Here is a 23,180-nt window from a genome sequence, read left to right on the forward strand (position 1 = left end):
TTTAACTACAACTTTTGATTTTTAAATGGCACACTAGGTATTTTTTATTTTATTCGATAGAAAATAACACTCTGAGTAGAATGACATACATATGTTGATTTTTGACATTTTCGCATATATTTTATTTAACATTATAACTTGCGGTTCGTAACGAAAATTTGACTCGAAATACCAAGTGTGGTTTCAAATTATTCGTAAAAAAATACTTTTTCGAAATATTCTAATGAGCCACCCTCGTTCTATTTGAAAAAATTGAGATATGATTAAAAATACTATTTGAGCATTTTCTAACTGCTCAGAACAAGACACTAAAAAGATTAGGCTGTCCAGTATATTTTTTCAAGGCGCCTTAATTGAGAATTAGTGTTTTTAACATAACCATGGCACTCATTGAAATTTAAAATACAATTTTTTATTAACCGAGAATGTCAAAAGTTGACATGTGATATGTCATTCTATTCAGAATGTCATTTTCTATCGAATAAAGTAAAAAAATATCGAGGGTGCCATTTAAAAATCGAAAGTTGTAGTCATTTCCGGTGAAACAGGAAGTGACCAAAAATAATTGAATACGTCAATCAATCCTGATTTATGTCATATACTAACGTACCAAGTCTCGTTATTTTTTCTGAGAAAGAGAAAGAGAAAGAGAAAGAGAAAGAGAAAGAGAAAGAGAAAGAGACAAAATAAAAAAGTAAAGTATTAAATAACAGTTGACTGTAGTATTTACACGGGCACCTCAAAATTTTGATGTATTTTAAAGTTTAATATATTTTGTTCTAGTGGGCCGATTTTGATGATTTTTTAAGAAATTTGTAGCTAAATTGTTCGACTTTTTAGTATTTCTTTATAAATTAAAATTGAAAGTTTCCATCTGTCAATTATAGGAGGTAAAACAAATTGTTGATATTTTGGTGAAAGTTGCTTCAAACACCCTATGGAACATGTTAACAAAGCAAGGAATTTAAAAATAGGTACGTCTTTTCTTGCTAGTTTTTTTTATTCCGCAGTTCATATTTCCGCAGTTCAAACCATCTCCTCAAATCTTTTAGCCATGAGTTCTGGAGTCTCCCTACTGATCTTTTCCCTTATTATGAGGCGCAGTATTTTGTATCTACCACCTCTCATCACATGATCCCGGTATTGCATTTTTCTTTCCTTGATAGTGTTCAGTATCTCTTTTTGTTTCTGCATGCGCTGGAGTACTTCATCGTTGGTGATCCTTTGTACCCATGAGATTCGCAACATCCGTCTGTATACATACATTTCGAAGGCTTCTGTTCTCTTATAGGTTTGTGAATCCAGTATTCAGCTCTCACATCCATAGAGTAACACAGAGAAGACGTAGCATCTGGCCATTCGAGTTCTGAGTTCCGCACTGAGGTCTTGTCTTGTAAAAAATGATTTCATTCTCTCGAAGATTTTTCTCGCTTGCTCAATTCTTGAAAATATTTCTCTTTTCGGGTCGCACTGGACTATTGATGTTAGCTCCTAAATACTTTATTGAGGTCACTTGTTCGATTGTTTGTCCCTCGACACGCAGGTGTGCATTTATTGGAGTCTTAGAAAAGACCAATAGTTTGGTTGGTCTTGTAGACATTTAGATGCAGTCCAAACATCTCACTATAGTGGACTACGGAATCTATAATGCTTTGCAGTTCTTGTATATCGTTGGCTATTATAACCGTATCATCGGCATATCTGATATTGTTTATTGGGATTCCATTGAATTTGATTCCGCCCTGGATTTGATCCAGTGCTTTTCTAAATATAGTCTCCGAGTACAGGTTAAACAGGAGCGGAGACAAGATGCAGAACACTGATTGTATCTGTCTGATTTGTATATCTTCCGATGTTGACTGCTTCATCTCAACTACCGCCGTTTGATGCCAATAAAGTTCTGATATGATATATGAAACGTAGGTCTTGTTCGTCAACTCCGGTTGTTCTTAGAATTTTGATCATCTTCTGATGATTATCACAGTCGAACGCATTACGACAGTCTATGAAGCATGCAAATACATTCACATTCATGTCTCTACACCTCTGTGTCATTACATTTAGGGAGAAGAGTGCTTCACGGGTTCCGAGTCCGTTTCTGAAGCTAAACTGGGTGTTGTCCATCTGATTTTCGCACTTCTTGTAGATTCGCGTGTGGATGATTCTAAGAAAGGTTTTGAGGACATGGGACATGAGACTTATCATCCGATAGTCATCACATTGTGAGACGTTGGGTTTCTTTATCAGGGTTACGAATGTTGGACCAAAAACGAAGGCATGGTTTTAACGTAAAATATATACGAAAAAATGTGTTGTCTTCTTCAAACGCGAATATCTCCAAGAAAAATAAAGCTATTGAGATGAATCAAAAAACAAACTGTTGATAAAAGAAACAACTAGATGATAAAGAGATTTTTAACTCGCTTGCTTTATTAACGTACTCCACAGGGTGTTTCAAACTTTCACCATAATATCAACATTTTGTTTTCCCTCGTATAATTTACAGATGACCAGTTTCATTTTTAATTTAGTAAGAAACTAAAAATTCAAATAATTTAGCTACAAATTGCTTAAAAACCATTAAAATTCGTCGACTAGAACACAATATTTATGTTGTTTTTCGTGCCGGTGACTGAATATATACAGACAAAAACGTAAAAAAAAAACTTTATAATTTTAATGGGCAAAAATTTAAAGGGTATATACTCGTACTCGAAAGGGTCGACTGTTAAAGCGCAACAAATACATTTAGGGCACTGATTAAAAACGGTTGCAAAGAGAGATTTAGCAACTGCGGCGGAAACTCTAACGAAATTATAATTGTTTTTGTCTTTCCATAAACGCGTTTTATCTAAACACGCGTTGGCTTAAAATTTTGTCACAAAATAAGCTTTCTTCCGCCTGTTATGATTACAAAAAATAAAAATAAATATATGTTTGCTTTCTCATTTTAATTAATTTTACTCTATTTTTTTTGGTTTTTACTCATGTTGCTTGTGTTGTATGGCTCTCTTCGATGTCATATGGGAAAGCGGAGAGGTGCCTCAAGACTTTTGAAAGCAAATATAGTGAATATATTTAAGAACGAGTGCATCAAACTGCGGAGACTACCGGGGAATTTTACTACTGGCCATCGGAGGAAAAAATCCTGCAAAAATTATGTCAAATCTCCTGCACCCATATGTGGAAAAAATCCTCCCAGACTCACAAACGGATTTTCGCACCAACCACGGCACCGTCGATTCCATATTTTCCATCCGCCAATTACAGGAAAAAGTAAGAGTACCAACCCTAACAACTATATGTTGGGATAAGGTCATATTTTGGAATTATTGTTTTATTTTTTTCAAAATGACTGAAAATTATATGTTTAATTTTTTAAATATAAACATAGCCATATATCCTAAACAACTTGACAATATTTTTATGAATTTGTAAATCAATCGATATTTACAGTAGCGGATTTTGTTCATAAAAGGACAAATTTGCTGACAACTAAATATTGGGACAACTATTTTTAAATAATTAATATCATTATAGGCGGCTTTGCGATAAACGTCACAAATGTTGCAAACTGTTTCAGCATTGACAGCTTGTAAGTGACTCGATACTTTGAGTAGTGAGATTTACTGTAAGTAATTTTAATTTTTTTAATTTCCAATTTTGTTAATTTATTTCAAAGTAATGGTCCGTGGAAAAGCTACAAATCAAAAACTACGCGAAATTTATCATTCGTCAATACAGTACGGGAAAAACAATTGGAAAAATTTCTGATGATTTAAGTATTCCAAAAACCACGGTCTTTAATATAATAAAAAAATACGGCGAATCTGCCAATGTAGACGTTAGAGGTAAAAGTTCGGGAGGGCCAAAAGTTGTATCTCAGAGAGATTTACGAAATTTAGTAAAAATTTGCAAGTCTGCGAGAAGAAGTACTCTTCGCGAAGTAACAGTTAAATGGAATACTGTAACTGGATTAAATATATCAAGAGAATGTTGCCGAAAACATATCCATAAATGCGGTCTGGGGTTTTACAAGGTAAACTTTATTTTGTGTGGATAATCAATTACCTGAAGATTATTGATACAAATTCTTATTTAGGCCAAAGAAAAACCGCTACTGACAGAAATGCAAAAGAAAAATCGCTACAATTGGGCAAAATCTAAATTATCGTGGACACAAAATGATTGGAATTAGGTCATATTTAGCGATGAGTCTAAATTTGATGTTTGCGTTGGAGATCATCGAAAACGAAAAATACGAAATAAAGCAGAAGCCTTTCATAAAGATTGCTTAAAGAGGGTTGTTAAATTTCCTAAGGGGATTATGGTTCGGGGTTGCATGTCAGCAAGAGGTTTGGGCAAATTAAATTTTACAGATGGCACTGTTAACGCCCAAAAATATCAACATATACTTGATACCTCACTTTTGCCTAGTGCTCAAGAATTGTTTCCAAACGAAGACTATATTTTCCAACAAGATGGAGCATCGTGCCATTCAGCAAAATCCACTAAAAATTAGTTCGGTAATAATAATATAAAAGTCCCCCCCCTAACCCATCCTGCAAGTAGTCCGGACCTCAATGTTATAGAAACTGTGTGGCATAAAATGAAGCAATATTTAAGAAACCACACTCAACGAACAATTTTGCGGACAAAACTGCATGAAATTTGGGATAATTTTTCTCCTTAAATGTGCCAATCTTTGGTAAATACAATGCCATTAAGAGTTCAGGCAGTTGTTAAGGCGAAAGGTGATTTAACTCCGTATTAAACAAATTTCTCGTTGTGCTGTCCCAATATATGTATAGTTGTCAGCAAATTTCGCTTGATTTTGGTTTGGCTATTATCAAAAGTGATTATTAATCAAAAATAAGCTATTATCAAAAGTGATTTGTTTGCAAAGTTATAAAAATATAGTAAAATTGTCTAGATCATATTGTAATGTTTGAATTTAGAATAATAAACAAAATAAATTGAGTCGTTTTAACAAATTACTATTTTTATTACAAAAAAAGACCTTGTCCCAACATATAGTTGTTATGGCTCGTAGCAGTGTAAACTTTATGTTGCATTCATCGACCTAACAAAAGCCTTCAATTCTGTGAACAGAGATGCACTTTGGGCAATTATGAAAAAGTTCGGAGTACCCAACATTTCTTACAGTGTATCCAAAGCCTCCATAACAACAAGTGAATAGTGTCACCATCATGGATCACTGACAGTATACAGGAGTTAGGCAGGGATGTGTCTTAACGCCTCTCCTATTCAACATATTCATGGCAGCGCTCTCTATTATAGTGGACAGCAAACTACAGGAGAGAGGGTTGCGCATTAGATACAGATACGATGGCGGTCTGTTCAACATAAAAAGACCCAGGGCAAAATCACGTACAAAATTCATCACAGAACTTCAATACGCTGATGACTGCGCTCTAATTGCAAAAACGTTACAGCAATTACAAGAAATGTTGAACACATATACCTGGGCATACGAGGCTTTGGGCCTTAAGCTGAACATGTTGTGCGCTCCCCCGGAAGATCATAACAATGCTATAAAAAATGGAGAAGAACTATTGGAATATGTAGCGGAATTCCATTACCTAGGGAGTTTGATTTCGAAAAATACCAGTATCGACTCAGATATTGTATATCAAATTCAGTACAGGATAAACAGGGCCTCAAGAGCATTGTTGAATTTAAAATACGGTTTTCTACAATCATGACTTGAGCACTTGCAGTGTACCGAGCAATAATAACGTTATATGGAAGCGAAACCTGGGTGCCGTACTGCCGATACATGAACGCATTAAACAAGTTGCAACAGAGACACCTCAAACAACTCTTAAGAATCAAACGGTTCCATCGTGTTGTCTCAAACGTATCGTTTATTGAAAAAGTTGATTGCGAGAGTTTTGAAGACATGATTACAAAATCCCGCTTAAAATTGGCTGGTCACGTATGCAGAATGCAAGAAAACCGCATACATCTCTGTTTTACAGTGAGCTTGTAGACGGTCAGAGGAGGCCGGGTGGACAACTCAAAAGGCACAAGGATATTTTCCACGAAAACTTAAAGGGGATAAACATGCAGAATGAGTGGGGAGAAGCAGCGTACAATAGAACCTAATGGAGAAGAATTGTAAACTCAGTTAAGAGCGACAACCAAAAAGTAAAGAGGCAACAAAGCAATGAGATTTTTGAATATCCGGAGTACGGTAGACAGATAACATCACGTATTGAGCTTTTCAGCCACAGAAAAGCTCATGAAAGAAAACGCCTTGCGTGACCATCTTCTGATGCGTGTTGTAACGTTTTTAGTTCGTTACATGTCTTTTTTATATATAATATATGATGTCTGGCCTATCATCACCGGATTCCCTCTCGTTCAGGCCGGATAGATTATTTGACGCGTAATTTTTACGTTCCCTGGTCGCCAACCCTGTGATCGTTCGACACAACCCTGTTACTATTCTGTGAAGGCGCGCGCTGTCAACATCGCTTCTAGCAACTCTCCGTGCTTAACCTCACTTCGTTTTGACGCTCTGTTTTATCCCAGCTTTTAGAAATGGTGATTATTTAAATCTTGCTGTATAATCTGAATCAGCTGCTATTTCAAAGCAACAGGGTAGAGTTACGGATGTCCCAACTTGTATTTGTGTTTTGCTGACACGTTGGCGTCCCTTTTCTTTTGTCCTCCATAATGTCACATGGAAGAAAGGACATGTTGTTTATTATTTATTGAGCCCTCGGAAGTATTTCGAGGGTCCAAGTACGGACTGTGTCCAAGGTACGGACTATTTCCAAGGTACGGACTGTGTCCAAGTACGGACTGTATCCAAGGTACGGACTATTCCAAGTTACGGACTGTGTCCAAGATGTCCTGTGGACGAGTGTCCCCAGTAAGAACGATTTTTTTTACATCTAAGTGCCACAGCGTGGATATAGCTTGAGTCCCATGCTGCTTCACTCCCATTTCTAAGCCTAGTCAGTAGTTACGGCTGTACCAATTTATGGTGTCTCATTCTGGCCCCTTTGGTTGTGTTGGATGGCTGAGTACAGAGATGCGAGACCACCTCACGCTGCTACTGTTTGAAGCAAGATTACATAAAGAACAGCTAAGTGTAGATTTACGTTCTAGTTTTTATGTTTTAGATTTTCTATATTTTCAGTCTTAAACAGTAACGTAATTTTAAATAATATCGTACGGACTATATTTAGTGGTTAGATTATTAAGAACATTTATGTCGATGCAGTAGTTGCAATGTGATTTAGATTTTAGGTTTCATTATATTACGCCTTGTAATAGTATTACTTTCTATAGATATTATTATTGCGCTATATTAACAGATGAATAACGAGACATAGATTCTAGAATCTACAGGTTGCAACACATCAGATTTAACACCGCATAAAATTTAACAATTTAAATAAAGTAATGCTACTTTTCTTATATTTTCTATAACGTTACACGCATTGTATTTTTTCATAGTCTTTTCATAGAACATATTTAATATTATTTACATACATAGTTTTACTCAGCAAATAACCACAATAATAATTATTAAAATTGTACAATGCTATTTACCATCAGAATTCATCATGAATAAATATAGTCATTAGTTTTAAGTATTATACAACTGTGTTTTCTTTCTCTGTACATGCCTGGCGCCCAATATCTATATATCTTTTGTTAATTATTACTGATTAATTTTCTCTCTAGTGAAATACCTTATCCACGACTGCTCTCCGATGAAAAGCTGCCGTTCGCAGTGGTAGTGGTTTAAAAAACGCTACAGTGTCCAATACTCGTATACTCGTCAGCGAGTAATGGCAGTATGTATGTGTATGGGACTATATGATGAGTTATTATATAGTTCTCCTCCCCCCTACCATTCTATATTCTACTCGACGTTTTGTTGCAGGACGTCGTATGCACATTCATATTTTCCATGGCGTTTTGTTAATAAAATCACGAAAATTACCCAGTAATAGAAAGTGGCATGATACTGCCAGTTCTCTTATTAATTTTATGATCAAAAAAATAAATAAAGCTGTTACGGTAGGTTATGAATCCGATTTTATGGTGGTTATTTAGATTCGAAAACCGGACCCGCGGGTGTTGCGAAACGTTTTCAGATGTTTACTTCCAAAGATAAAACAGGTTTTACAACTCGCTTCGGCGAGGTATTTAAATCTTCTTCTAACGAATTTTTCAAGAAATTCCTTCTTCAAATTTTGTAATTTTTATCACACACGTGCTGGTTATAGCATTTAAACTTTTAATTTTTCCTCTGTTTGATTAATATACGCATCTGATTGCTTTTAATATAATTTTGATTTTAAAACTGAATACTTTACATCAAATTTTTATGTTTAACAAAGGTACACTGCCAAATCATTACTGCTACGAGTCGCACGTATTCAGAAGTGCCTAATCGCTACCAGTAACTCTCTATCCAGTCGACACAAAGACGCACGAATAATTTTGCTCGGATTTTTCATTTGGCATTTGCGCAGACCCCAATTTGACTCGACTAAACCAATTTGACATTACAATAAAAACATATATAATAATTAAAAAATTATAAATTATTATTAATAAATTAATATATAATATATGTTATACATGTTCACTTATAATAAAGGAAAGTACCTAATTTTATATTGTTTTTGAACTCTCTGGATCTTTTAATACAGAGTGGTCCAAACTGTATTTCGTAAGCATCGGCATCACATTCTGCAGATAAAAATAAGTAAAAAAGTTCGTATAAATGAATGTCCTAAAATGCCCACTGTCGGAGATACAGGGTGTAGAAATTTCATTTTTATTTCGATTTTTTTTTTAAATAATTTCTGAAGTAACATCAAAATTTGGATGAAAATTGGTGTCTGGGAGTTTTTTCGACATGAGAAATTTGATTCTGGTGTCAATATGACTCCTACTAGTAAAGGGCGCCACCTACATGCGTTTTAATTGTTTTGAAGAGTAATAAGTTTTCGTCCTTACCTGTATAAAACTACTGAGTGAAAAATATACATTTTCCTGATGTTTTAGGTAAAAAATGTCTCTTGGTAAAAACCGCTACGGGCAAATGTTCTCAAGATATTTAGAATGGGAATAGTCAATACAAATGTCATTATCGATAAAAAATAAATATGTTGAGTAGATTATTATTTGGACTGAAATTGCAAATTTGGGAGCTTTTTATTTTTTTTATTTTTTCGAAAAAAAATTATGATAAAACAGTTTCCGTTGAACTTTTGGCACAAAAACATTTCAAATTTATGATTTCAGTCTAATAATTATGTAGTCAACATGTCAATGATGACAGGTATTGATAATTTCAATTCCAAATATCTCCAGTACCATTACTTGCAGCGATATTTACCAAGAGACCTTTTTTATGTAAAAGAAAACGTCGAAAATGTATATTTTGTTACTTAGTGGTTTTATACAGGTACGGACGAGAGAAAAGCTATTACTCTTCAAAACAATTAAAACACATGTAGGTGGCGCCCTCTACAAGTAGGCATATTGTCATCAAAATAAAATTTCTCATGTCAAAAAATTCCCAGACACCAATTTCCATCCAAATACTGACATTACTTCAAAAATTATTTGGAAAAAGTCGAAATAAAAATGACATTTATACGAAGTTTTTTACTTATCTTTACCTGAAGAATATGTATGCTGCCAAAATTTCCGGAATACAGCTCGGACCACCCTGTATATCAGAGTATTATAGTGTAGAGTCCAAAATATATTTATTTTCTCTTAAAATGTATAAGGACAAAGTACAGAGCACATCGGTAATTACATGACGACATGTTTTGTTTTGTTTATCATACATTTTTTCTGTGTTTTCGTGAATGTAAAATTAATGAGTATTCGTTGTTTTTTAGTAGGTAATTATTTCCATTCAATGCATATATCAACAAATTTTTTGCACTCTTCATATTTTTTACTTTTATCTAAACAGCATAGCATAGACATATTGTTTTATTTTTCGAATGATAATAAACTTCGATTTTTTAAAAAAGCATTTTTTGGGAAATTTGTAATAGCTGCACATATTTAGCAAAATCATTTCCTATTTTATAAATAGTTTGGAAAAAATTGCACAATTTTCAGTCCTAAAACTGCCTAGTACAAAAAATATTACCATCCTAATATCAAAGCGTCTAAACGCTATATACAGGGTTTCTTAGTGATATGCTATGCGTCTTTTAGGTAAAAACAAGTCCCTTGGTACAAATTACGACGAGAAATCGTTCTCAAGATATTTGGAATCGAAATAGTCAATGGAGGTCATCATTCATCAACATAAAATTATCCAAAATTTGATAACTGATTAGATTATTTTCAAACTCAAAATAGTTCATTTTTTTAAATGAGACACCCTGTATATTTTTCGATAGTTGGATGCAGAATTCAATTCTGCATCCATTTGCTATAACTTTTCCTATACCCATTTTCAACGGTTTTCTTGTTAATCCGTATTTTTTACTTTAATTCAATTTTTGGCAGAATCGACAATATCGTTTGTGTTTTTTAAAAAAAAATAATTATGTTTAAGTAAAGAAATTGAATGTAATAAGAACATCCGAACAAAACAGGAACAAAACAAAAGTGAAAACGTATAAAATATAACATAACATAACATAACAAAACAAACGTATTTTCAACAGTAACGGTGAGGCATTAATTATTAATACTAGACGTTAGTGTATCCCTACAATAATAAAAAAAAGTTAACTCAATAATTACAAAAATTTTCGTTCATAGCGGCCACTTCGAACAATAATTTTTGTAATTATTGTGTTTACTTTTTTTTATTATGGTAGCGATACACTAACGTCTAGTGTTAATAATTAATGCCTCACCGTTACTGTTATACGTTTGTTTTGTTATGTTATGTTATATTTTATACATTTTCACTTTCGTTTTGTTCGTATGTTCTAATTACTTTCAATTTCATTACTTTAACATAATTATTTTATTTTAAAAAACACAAATTCGATTCTGCCAAAAATTGAATTAAAGTAAAATATACGGATTAAAAAGAAAACCGTTGAAAATGGGTATAGGGAAAGTTATAGCAAATCGATGCAGAATTGAATTCTGCATCCAACTATCGAAAAATATATAGGGTGTCTCATTTGAAAAAATGGACGTTTTTGAGTTTGAAAATAATCTAATCAGTTATCGAATTTTGGACACCCTGTATGAGATAAATTAGTTGTCAATATGGACTTCGAAAGTATTGGTCTTCTGCTCCAGTTTACCGCAGAAGCGTTTATTACCAATTCAAAATGAGTAAAAGACCCACTGTTAAAAATAGGGGTAAAAATGTAAAAATTTTCAAATAAATCAAGATATCTGAGAAACAGTTGAAAATAGGTATAGGGAAATCTAATAAAACTCATCATAAAATTTTCTGAGAAATCCAAAAATTAAATAATATACAGGGTGTTCCATTTGAAATAAGGAAGTTAATGGCGACTTCCGGTGTAACCGGAAGTGGTATGACCTTGAAAATAAAATATTTTTAAATGAAAGGAAATTTTAAATAACCCTAAGTCTCAAAATTTCAAACTTCTAAGTTTTTCCTAACCTCAAAAACTTCTAACGAACGGCTACGGTGAGAAACCCTGTATACTTTGTATATGCATATGCTTTTTGTATATACAAGAGACTATTATTATAACTGTATTTTGTTGTATGATTCTTTTGTTACCAAGATTTAGTTAAAATTGTAAAATCCATTAAATTATACAATCTATACCAAATTATGTAGCTGGCATTCAAGACAAACTACATAAAATACAAATATAAATGAGGTTATTAAATATTTTAAGGTATTACGCCTTCCGCCTTTCTCCAAGATATCCAGAATTTTGCCATAAAGTGCTCTTGATGGAATAATGGAGCACAAACGCTATTGCGCTTGGGAGTCTGGAAATTTAATACAATTATTAACCGTTACGACAAATTTCCTAATAAAATTATAAGCCGTAAAATAATTATTACTATTAAACTAAGTTTTATAGGTTATAAACCAAACGGTGTAAAAATTTATAGATTTTCTATTAAGGAGTGTTGTTCGGGAAGGTCAGTCTTTCTTAATACTTAAGAAAGACTGATATATTTAGTCTATCGGTGTCCATTTTTAAATATCGAAAAAAAACATTTTCAAAATTTCACATATATCTGTTGAGTGAAAGATGTTATCCACACATTGTTATTCACACATTGGCGATTACTACTACTACTGCTACCATTACTCGCTGACGAGTATTTGACACCCTCAGAAGATCGTTACGCAAAGCGTTTTCTTTCATGAGCTTTTCTGTGACTGAAAAGCCCGATACGTGATGTTATCTCTCTTCCGCACTTCGGACATTCAAAAATCTCATTACTTTGTTGTCTCTTTACTTTTTGGTTGTCGTTGTTAACTGAGTTTACAATTTTTTTCCATTGCGATCTATTGTGCGCTGTTTCCTCCCACTGATTCTGCATGTTTATCCCCTTTAAGTTTTCATGGAAAATATCCTTTTACCTTTTGAGTTATCCACCCGGTTTCCTCTTACCGTCTACAAACTCACCGTAAAGAAGAGATTTCGGTGGACGGTTTTCTTGCATTCTGCATACGTGACCAGCCCATTTTAAGCGGAATTTAGTAACCGTGACATCAGTGCTCTTGCAGCTAGCTTTTTCAAGAACCGATACGTTTGAGACCTAGTGGTACTATTTGATTCTTAACAGTTGTCTAAAGCTGCGTATAAATATGTCGAGACGAGTGCGAGAGACACCCGAGACGAGTCAACCTCAACCGGATTTGAGGTTGACTCGTCATATTGGGACGGGGTCTGAGCTTCGAGCCGAGCCTATGCCCAGCCGGACGGCGTTGTCTCCGTTTTTTCCGGAGCCTTTGGCGAACCATCAAAAGGATTGGGGCGTCTATTTAACCAGTGGCGTATACACCGCGGCTCCACGGAACAATTGCCACGAGTCTCAAGGGGCTCGGATTCCACATCCCATTTTTATATAAAAATAAATATTCTTTCCTTTATTTGTAATAATGTTAATAATGCATCCTAACTAGAAAGATGCAATTTTGTCTTCTCTAAAATAGTATAGGTAAGTTAGCCAAAGTAGGTAAATCTCATATACAAAGATTTATTAGTGATTTCTTTTATAAAAACATGAAAATTTTATGAAAAATGAATAAACGTAATGAACTTTTCGTCGAGTTATTAACGGCTCAAACGTAAATTATGCGCTATTTCTGCTGAACGGAATTAAAGATGTAAAACAAGCTTCTTTACATATAGGATACATAGAAGATAAGAGAGGCAAATCGAGTGTGTTGAAAAAGGTGGCCATGCTCTCAGAAGTTCCTTACGGTACTCTCATAAATAAAGGGAATCGACAAAGAAAGGAACGATTCGATATAGAAAAATCCAGAAATTTGAACTATCCAGACTACTAAGAAACTTAATTTATGGCAAATATGAAAATAATAAAGTTCCCGCCATAGAAATAATTAAAAAAAAACTCTCCGAGCTTTAAAAAAACCCTGTTCAGAAAGCACATTACGGCGAAGGTTTAAAAAACTGGGAATTAGATTTAAAATTATATACATAATAATATTTTAAAAATTATTAATAAGCGTGCTGCAATGATGGAAAGCCATAGAATAATAATGTGGCGAATTGAATACCTTGAAAAAATATACAACTTTAGAAATGAAGAAATGCAGATATATTATTTACAATATATGTTCCAGGTTAGTTATTGGCATTTAAATGTAGATTTTTAAATTAATAATTTAAATCTTAATTACTTAAATTTCTAATTTTTTAAATAAATAAAGTCGAATTAGGTCTTATCTTACAGCGCTTTCAGATGGAACGGAGCGTCCGCGACGGACCGTCCGCGACTTCGAGCAAGTACCATGAGCCTTTGCATGAGCTTATATGAACAATTTCACCTGGGTCGCGTATGCTCCGTCCGGATGAGCTATCTTGAAAAAACATCCGTGCGGACGCTCTCCGCGTACGGTCCGCTCCATCTGAAAGCGCTGTTACTCTATTTAAAAATTTTATAGATATACAAACCACATACAAAATATATTATTGAATAAAATAATTAAAGACTCAAAAAAACGGCACTTGCAGAAGGCTCCGCCGCCGCCGCTGCCGTGCCGTTATCTCCAGGTATCTCAGTCGGCGTTCTCCAGTTTTTTTTTAATGTAAACAGTCCCAATATAATTTAAATTTATCATGAATTCCTTTAATTTATCTAGCTTGTTTTTTTACCTATTTTGAAATTAAACAAACATATACAGGGTGTTTCAAAAACATGTTCCATCTCTCGTGGGGAAGTTCCTCACGTAAAAATAAGATTTATTTTTATATCAACCAATCCAATTCTGCTTTAATTCGTAGCTACAGGGGGTTTAAATAGGGTTCCCAACCGTCCTCTATTCCAGAAACAGTCCTCTTTTTGATCTGATTGTCCTCTTTTCTCTCACGTATTGAAAACTTTGTTACATACCAACTTCAAAATCTAAAAAATATTCGTTTATCGCCTCAATGCTTTAAAGAATTGTTAATCTGTGTCTTTTATGTAATTTTATGTTTACTTACTCTTAGTTTATGTCATGAAAAAAAGTTTTGTTGACAATGGTTTGCTTTATTTTAATAAGTTTTGAGTATAAATATTTTTGTTTATTTTAAATATTTATCGCATACCGTTTATATAACTTTTTGGTAAATTCTCGACATTTGAGCGACGTTTCAAAATGTTTCGCCTGTGCCTCTTTTTATCCTCTCTTCCCTATTTTTTATTTTCAAAGTTGCCAACCCTAGGTTAAGTGTTAGTTTTTTTCCATGCATTTATTATAATTTTCTTCCAAGTGCTTTTAGTAATTTGAGATCGTTTGATGACAGTGCCACCATCCTCGATTTTTTTTGTTTAATGCGAATAAGAAAATATCCTGATTATATCCTGGCCTTATCCCTTATTATTTTTATTTACAAGCAATCTTAAATTTATAACATATACATATATTTTATTTAATTGTTAACATTAGGGTAGTTTTACCAATTGTGTATGTGTGGAATTCCACTGATATGTGTTTTAAGTTGTTTGTTAAATTTTTAAAATTTTTTGATTGTATTTTGCTCTCTTAACTTTGTAGTGTCCTGAAGATGCAAATACATTTTGCGAAACGTCGACAAATTTAAAACAAAGGACTTCTGTTGATTTTTTCGATCCTAATCCAATTAAAAACACAGTATACTTAAATTTATTAATTAATTTTTTAAAATATTGAATGGTATCGAATAATACTTTAATATATTTATCAATATTTTAAAGTATCGATACTTTATATTCAATACAACCGATACCAAAATATCAATACTGCCTCAGTATCGCATAGCCCTATGAAGAATTTTGTGGGTTCGCCAAAGGCTCCACTGAAAATGGATAGCCGCGAGACAACGCCGTTCGACTGGGCAGGGACTCTGCTGGAGGCTAAATCGCTCGGCTCGAGGCTATAATATGACGAATTCCGCTTGAGGTTGACTCGCCTCGTCCTCGTCTCGGCATATTAGTACGCCTTTTGGAAAGAATTTGCTATAGCCTCGTTTCATACTCGTTTCGGGTTTGTCTCGTACTTGCCTCGGCATATTTATACGCGGCTTAAGGTGTCTCTCTTGCAGCTTGTTTAATGCGTTCATGTGCCGCCGGTACGGCACCCAGGTTTCGCTTCCATATAACATGGTGGGGATTATTATTGCTCGGTACACTGAAAGTTTCGTTTTGCTCAAGTCATGATTGTAGAAAACTCTGTCTTTTAATTTGCAGAATGCTCTTGAGGCGCTGCTAATTCTGTGCTGAAATTCAGTCGATATTGGCCTTGAGTCGATATTGGCCTTTTTCGAAATCAAACTGCCGAGGAGTAGAGGGAGATGGGGGTTTCTGCATCAGGAGCCGGAACCGGAACCGGAACCGGAGCAGTAGCAGTAGCAGTGGCAGAAGCAGGAAGTGACGTAACCTATCACCTGATACGGCTCCACAGAGGCCAGCTCTCCATCCTCGACATCAGCCGTACCAAAGTTCATAGCACGAACGGTCTCGGCGCGTTCAGTGATAAGGTGTTCTGGTGTTTCCCCAGTTTCCCCACAGAATCTTTTTTTTTTTTTGGAGGTGTAAAATACCTTTACGTACGGAGTGTGGGACTCAATCTCTCCTTAAGCTGCCTGGACACTACCCACTAAACGTCACCCCCTCGCCCCTGCCACGTCTACCTGGACCCGCTGGACGCATCTCCTCAAGTAGACGCCGGACTGTTCCTTTTTTGTCATTACCCCTGCTCTTCGCTGTATTTTGCCTCTAGTATATTTTGGGCCAGTTTTGAGATGGCTTCAAAATTTTCTCTTCTTTCTGTTACCGATTTTAAGAAGGTATCTGCGGAGATGTTGCCACCAATCGTCATGCGTGCCTCACATCTTTCCTGTTCCCATCTTGGACAAGCAAACATTGTGTGTTCTGGAGTATCATTGGGTTCAGCACAGTATCGGCATTCCGCGACTTCCCTCTTTCCAATTTTACTTTTCAAAATTTCCGTGGCCACTCAATATTTGAGTAAGATAGAAGTTTACCTCTCCATGCTTTCTTTTAATCCACATATTTATATTTTGGATGAGCTTATATGTCCATCTTCCTTTTTGTGATACTTCTCATTCTGCCTGCCACTGCTGCACTGTGCGGTTTCTCTCCATCTCTCTGCTTGCCCTGGTTTGTACTTCATCCTTGAGAAAGAGACGTTCTCTTTCTCTTGAGAGAAGATGCAAGGGCACCAGACCCGATATCACCAAGGCTGCCTCAGTTGAAGTTGTCCGATACGCCGAGCAGACCCTCAAAGCCATGACTCTCTGTGCACCTTCACGTCTATTTTTATTTACGTGCATATTGGTTGCTTCGTTCCACACAGGTGCTCCATACATAATAATATTCTGGCACACATATGCTAACACTCTTCTCTTTGCTAGTGTTGGGCCCCGAACGTTTGGCAGTATTGCGGACAACGCTTTAGCAGTTCGTTGTGATTTCAGACACACCTCCTTGATGTACAGGCCCATCGTGAGTGCACGGTCTATGTGGAATCCAAGATAGTTGACTTGCTTTACTGGATTTATTATTATATGCTTAAAATTAAACCTTATATGGTCAACTTTTCTCTTGCGGCTCAGTAAAATCGCCTCTGTTTTTTCCACAGCTATTTCGAGTCTGTGCTCACGTATCCATCTGGCTATGATCTTTAGTGTATCATCCACAGTCTGCATTAGGTCGGGGTCGTTTATTTTTTTGTTTCTTTTAGTTTTTTTTTTGTTATTATCACAACAATATCATCGGCGTAACAGATCAACTCTGTCCCACCTGGTACATGACACTGTCGTATAATATGTTCCACAGAGTTGGCCCCAGCACCGAGCCCTGTGGGACGCCACCGAATACCTCTCTTTCATCTTCTCTATTGAGAACTATAAATCTATTATCAAGATAGCTTCTTATTATGTTCACCAAATAGCCACTTATGCCCCATCTTCTAAGTTCTTTAATAATTATTTCCCATGACGCGCAATTAAATGCATTTTTAACGTCGACTAAAATCAAAGCATTATGCCAAGTTGCTTTTCTTTTCACGATATCCGATATTTTCTTCATTGCATGTGTGGTAGATTTCCCCTTTACAAATCCATACTGGTTTGGATGCATACCATTTCGTTTCTTCCTAATTTCTTCCAAGAGTCGCGCATTGATGAGTTTCTCATAGACTTTCCCCATTACATCAATGAGGCAAATCGGACGATATTTTGGTGGATCATTTAGGTGCTTCCGGGGTTTCTCTATTAGGGTTAATTTGGATCTCTTCCATTCTTTAGGGAATTCATTTCTCTGAAGAAAGTTATTGAAAAATGTTCTAAAATACTCTACATTGTCCAATATTAGCGTTTTTATCACATTTGGTGGCAAATATATCCCAAAGATTTGTTAATTTTTATATCTTTGGCAGCATTTATTATATCTGAATCACAAAAATATCACATTCTCTTATCACAGTTTGTATATTATTTGGTTGAGTCCAGGTTTGTCTCTCATATACAAATAGAGCCTTAAACTGTTTGATTTTTTCTTCTGGGTCCATTTGAACTCTGGGTGACACAGAATCTGCATTCGCCGTTGTTTCTCAGCTTCATCCTACTGAGGTGTTCGTTGAGGAGACAGTGTCCGGTTAGAAACCCCCTGACAATTTGAAGATTGTTTTTAGTTAAATCAAAGAAAACCTTTGATTTTTCTCGGTCGTAGGTTCTGAGGAGCTTTTTCGAGTGTCTTGGACCGTTGGAGGACACCTATTCCAGTTTCTTCAGTTCCGCTTTCAGTTGGTTCCCGCTTGGAAAACTGGAACGGTTCTGGTCCAGTTAGTGGAGTGTTCGCTCCTTTTCTAGCTAGATCATTTGCTTTTTCATTGCCTTCTATTCCTTGATGGGCAGGCACCCAAAGTAGGATGACTTTATTTCCTTGGCGTAATTTATTGAGCTTCTCTAGGCATTCTTTGACCAACTTCGAATTGATGGTTACTGGGTTGATCGCGTTTAGTGCTGCTTGACTATCGGAAATGACACTACAACGCGCAACGGAGACAAAAACCACTATAAATTGAATTGTTTTTATCCAACATATACAAGCAAAACATAAACGAAAAAAAAATGTTTTAATGTTCAAAGATGGCATTTGGTTAAAATTTTTGAAATGTCCAGACTTTTCTGTAGCTAGGCTGTTAACCAAATTAGATGCAATACAGTATTTTCTGTTTCTGAAATGCAAAGCCATGATTTTGTTTAACCCTTTTTTCATTTATCAGTTCACGGAGAACTATAAACTCAACATCATAGCTAAAGGAAATAAATTTAGATTGAAAAGATATATATTATAGATTATATTTATTTCATTTACAAAACTTTGGGCGTATTACGTTGGTCTTGTTTTATTATAATAAACGATGCTTAAATAGTTGACTTATAAATAAAAACTTTAAATAATAAATATTATTTACACATGTTTGGCTTTAATTCTATTTAATAATTGTATAAATTATACTGTTAAATCTTATTTTTTACACATCACAACGATACTAACTTGTTATTAGTATTGTTGAATTTGTGTAAAAAATAAGATTTAATAATCAAATTTAATTATATTTTAGAGTAAAATTCAATAAATACGCTCGTTTAAAAAGCCCGCTCTTCGACCCATTTAAAACAAGCCCTACTCAATAGATGGCGCCAGTTCTGTAGGACCATTTTTCAGTATAGCAGAGTCCATTCTTTTTTTGGCTAGGTATATTCTTTGCCCTCATTGAAAAAATACCGAAAAGTGTTTAAAGCGTCCATTCTCAAAGTAATTATATTGCTGTATTGGGGGCTTAATTTTAATTTTACTTACCCAAATCCGTGACAATTGTGAAAAAGTGGCATTAAAAACTAAAAAACTGTGTTGTGAACTGTGAAGTGCAAAAACCATCGTATAACGTCGTTTTCCAATGTTTCCTGTGATGTTTCATAGGTATTTCACATACATATCCTTATACAGGGTGTCCCAGAAATAAGTGCAAGTATTTTAACTGGTAGTACAGTTCAACCCCAGGAACAGGCCTATAAGGTTGTTTTCGCGAAAAAAAAATTGAAAATTCGAAATTTTATGAAAAATTTTTTGGAATTTCTTTTAGCAACATTTTTTAAAAACATAATAACATTTTTTAAAAACGCATTTTTTAAAAACATAATTTCTTGATAATATAGCAACATAGGTATTAGATTAAATTTACAAGAAAATCCAGAAAAGATCCAGTGGTTCTCAAAATTTTAGCAAATAATATTTTTTTTGGAAATTTTCAAAGTAAAATAACTTGGTTATTTTGGACTTATTCGAAAAACGATAAAGGGAAAATATGTTTCTTTTATCGAGATCTACCACCCCTTAAAATACTTGCACTTATTTCTGGGACACCTTGTAGAAAATAAAGTTTCTTGTATGCAACACACTGTATTTTATTTATAAAATTAAAAGAAAATAATAATAAATTTGAATAAATAATATTTGGCGACATAATTCCGGAAAAGCCGAACCGATCCGAAAGAATCACAAGCTTTGGGTCGCGACCGTTGCAAGAATAGCGCCAAATAGTGGTTACATTGTCCTTATGGGCACCTTCCATCTAAACCTGTTTCATTTATCTATGCTCAACATTTGCAATGATTTATTATCAACCTCGATAACACAATAATTTTAATATATATATATATATATATATATATATATATATATATATATATATATATATATATATATATATATAGCAGGGGTCCCACAGCCTCTGCCGCATCCCGCATTTCGATCGCCATTTTCTCTGTTTTGCCATTCGTCATCTTTAATGGCCCTATCCCTCATTGTTTTTCTAATTCCTTCTTCCCATGATATCACTGGTCTTCCTCTTCTCCTTCGATTTCTAGGGGCATATTCTATAGCTCTTTTTGGCCATCGGTCTTCCCCAGCTCTCATCACATGTCCATACCAGACAAGTTGTCTTGTTTCTATGTTGTCTATAGTTGTGAATACCTTTCCTGTCTTTCTTCTTATATCTTCATTTCGAATATGTTGTGTTCTTGATATCTGACACGCTCTTCTCAAGAAATCCATTTCTACCACATCCACTCTTTTTCTGTTTTTTTCAGTCAATTGCCAGCATTCTGACCCGTAGGATAAAATAGGCTCTACTATCGATTTGTAGATTGTCATTTTAGTTTTTAATTTTATTTTATTCGACCAAAGTACTGAATTTAGAATTCGGATACATGTCTGCCTTTGTTGTGTTCTATGTTGAATGTCCCTGTTTGATGTTCCTTCTTGAGATATTATAGTTCCTAAATATTTGTATTCTTCGCATTGTTTTATATTGCTGAGTTCTAAGCTCCGGTCTACTTGTCCATCGTCTGCCATTTTTAGATATTCTGTTTTTGTCATGTTCATTTTCAATCCCCATTCTGCGTACTCCTCTTTCAATTTTCTGAGCATATAGTCAATATCTTCCTCATCATTAGCAACTATAACCTGATCATCGGCGAACAACAAGGTTGTCAAGCAATGATTACCAATCTGTATCCCCATTCCTGAGCATTTACGTCTCCATACATCCAGAGCTTCCTTGACATAAATTTTAAACAAAGTAGGCGACAAGCAACAACCCTGTTTAAGGCCTTTCGAGATATTGAAGGGTGCTGATATATTTTTGCCAATTTTTACGGCGCTGGTTGCGTTTTTATAAATGTTATGGATTGCGCGGATGTATACTTTGTTTAGGCCGATTTTCGTCAGAGTTTTGAAAAGTTTTGTTAAGGGTACCGTATCGTATGCTTTTTAAATGTCGATAAAAATCAGATGGGTGGATAAATTTCGAGCTATTTATTCTCTTTTCAATAATTTGTTGTAAGGTGAAAATATTATCTAAGCACGATCTTCCTGCGTGAAAACCACTTTGCTCCTCTAGTTCTTGGCATTCCATTTCAATTCTCGTTTACAGAATTCTACCATACAACCTCCCCATTGCACTGGTGACACTGATACATCTATAGTTTTCAGACACCTTCCTATCTCCTTTCTTATGGATGGAACTAATATATGATATGCTCCAGTCTGTAGGAATATCATCTCGTATGAGACATCTCTCGTATGAGACATCTGTTAAAAAGTTCTGCCAAAACTTCCAGTAGTATGATTGGTCCGTGTTTTACCAGTTCAATGGGAATGTTTCCTGGTCCTGAGGCCTTGCCACTTTTTATATTCCTAAGAGCTTTTTCTATTTCATTTATATTTATGTTGTCTGTGTCCACCTGTGTGATTTTAATTTCTTCTGTTGGTTCTATGAAGTGTTCTCAATCTTCTGTGAGTAAGATCTTATAATATTCTTGCCATTTTTCCATATTTATCATATCTATATGAGCAGATCGCTTATTTTCTCGTCGAATATTTTTAATTGCTTTCCACGCCTCTGATACTTTTGATCCGCCCATATACCTTTCGATGTGTTCGCATTTCCTGTCCCAACTTTCATTTTTCTTTTCGCGTACAATTCTTTTAACTTCTATATTACAACGTTTGTATGCTATCTGATCCTCAGAGTTTTCTGTAAGTAGCCACTTCTGATAAGCTTTCTTTTTATTTTTTGTAACCTCTTCCAATTCCTCAGACCACCATTCCGGATTTTGTGTACATCGATATTTTTGATGTCCTAAAGCTTCTTCGGCTGCTTGATGTATAGAGTCTTTAATGGTTTTATATAACTCTTCGGTATTAATTTGTTCCATTTGTATATTTTGTAATTTTGAAGCCAGTCTAAGTTTATAAAGAAATTGTACTGATTCATGTCTGAGACTATCCAAGTTGTAATTAACCGAATCTACCTTTCCTTGGTTGCCCTTGTGCTCTTCTCTCTCCTTTTGTGAGCTCCTGTACTTAATTACCACTTTGGCCATCAACAGATAATGGTCAGAACCGCACTCTATGCCACGATATACCCTAACATCATTGGTTTTTAAAATTGAATTTTGTCGCAGGATCATATAGTCAATTATAGAGCTAAGCCTTCTTGTTCTTTGGACCCATGTAAACTTGTGTACCTCTTTATGTGGGAAGAATCCGTTCATGATCTTTAATGTTAAACTTTCACACATGTTGATAATTCGCTGACCATTATCATTAACTGGTTGTTCCCCATGTTGTCCTATGACTAGATCATTTTGCTTTTGACCAACTCTGCCGTTAAGGTCACCCAGTATACAAATTTCCTTCCTGTCGTTTATATTAAGTATTGTATTTAGTTATGTTAATATATTTATTAAGTATTGTACAATAATGTTAATATAAAACAGAAATCCTATACAGAAAATTTACTTTAAACATATTGCGCTTAAATACCACAACAAAATTATGCAAAATACAACACGGCTTTACAACATACAGCGTTGTATACGCTCTCACGAATATCTTTATTCCCTTCGCCGCGATAATAATGAGATGCTACCGCCATTTATGTCACGCGTCAACAC

General features: G+C 34.8%; 1 protein-coding gene across 1 annotated transcript; it reads right to left on the reverse strand.

The window, feature by feature from the left end:
* Positions 1 to 22,007: 22,007 nt before the first annotated feature.
* LOC115888129 lies at positions 22,008 to 22,805 on the reverse strand. Its single transcript, XM_030907714.1, has one exon. The coding sequence runs from the start codon at positions 22,803 to 22,805 to the stop codon at positions 22,008 to 22,010; it is 798 nt and encodes a 265-aa protein (XP_030763574.1).
* Between the last annotated feature and the right edge of the window lie 375 nt (positions 22,806 to 23,180).

The sequence above is a fragment of the Sitophilus oryzae genome, unplaced genomic scaffold, assembly GCF_002938485.1.
Source record: "Sitophilus oryzae breed Bouriz unplaced genomic scaffold, Soryzae_2.0 scaffold_684_pilon_pilon, whole genome shotgun sequence".
NCBI classification, from domain to species: domain Eukaryota; kingdom Metazoa; phylum Arthropoda; class Insecta; order Coleoptera; family Curculionidae; genus Sitophilus; species Sitophilus oryzae.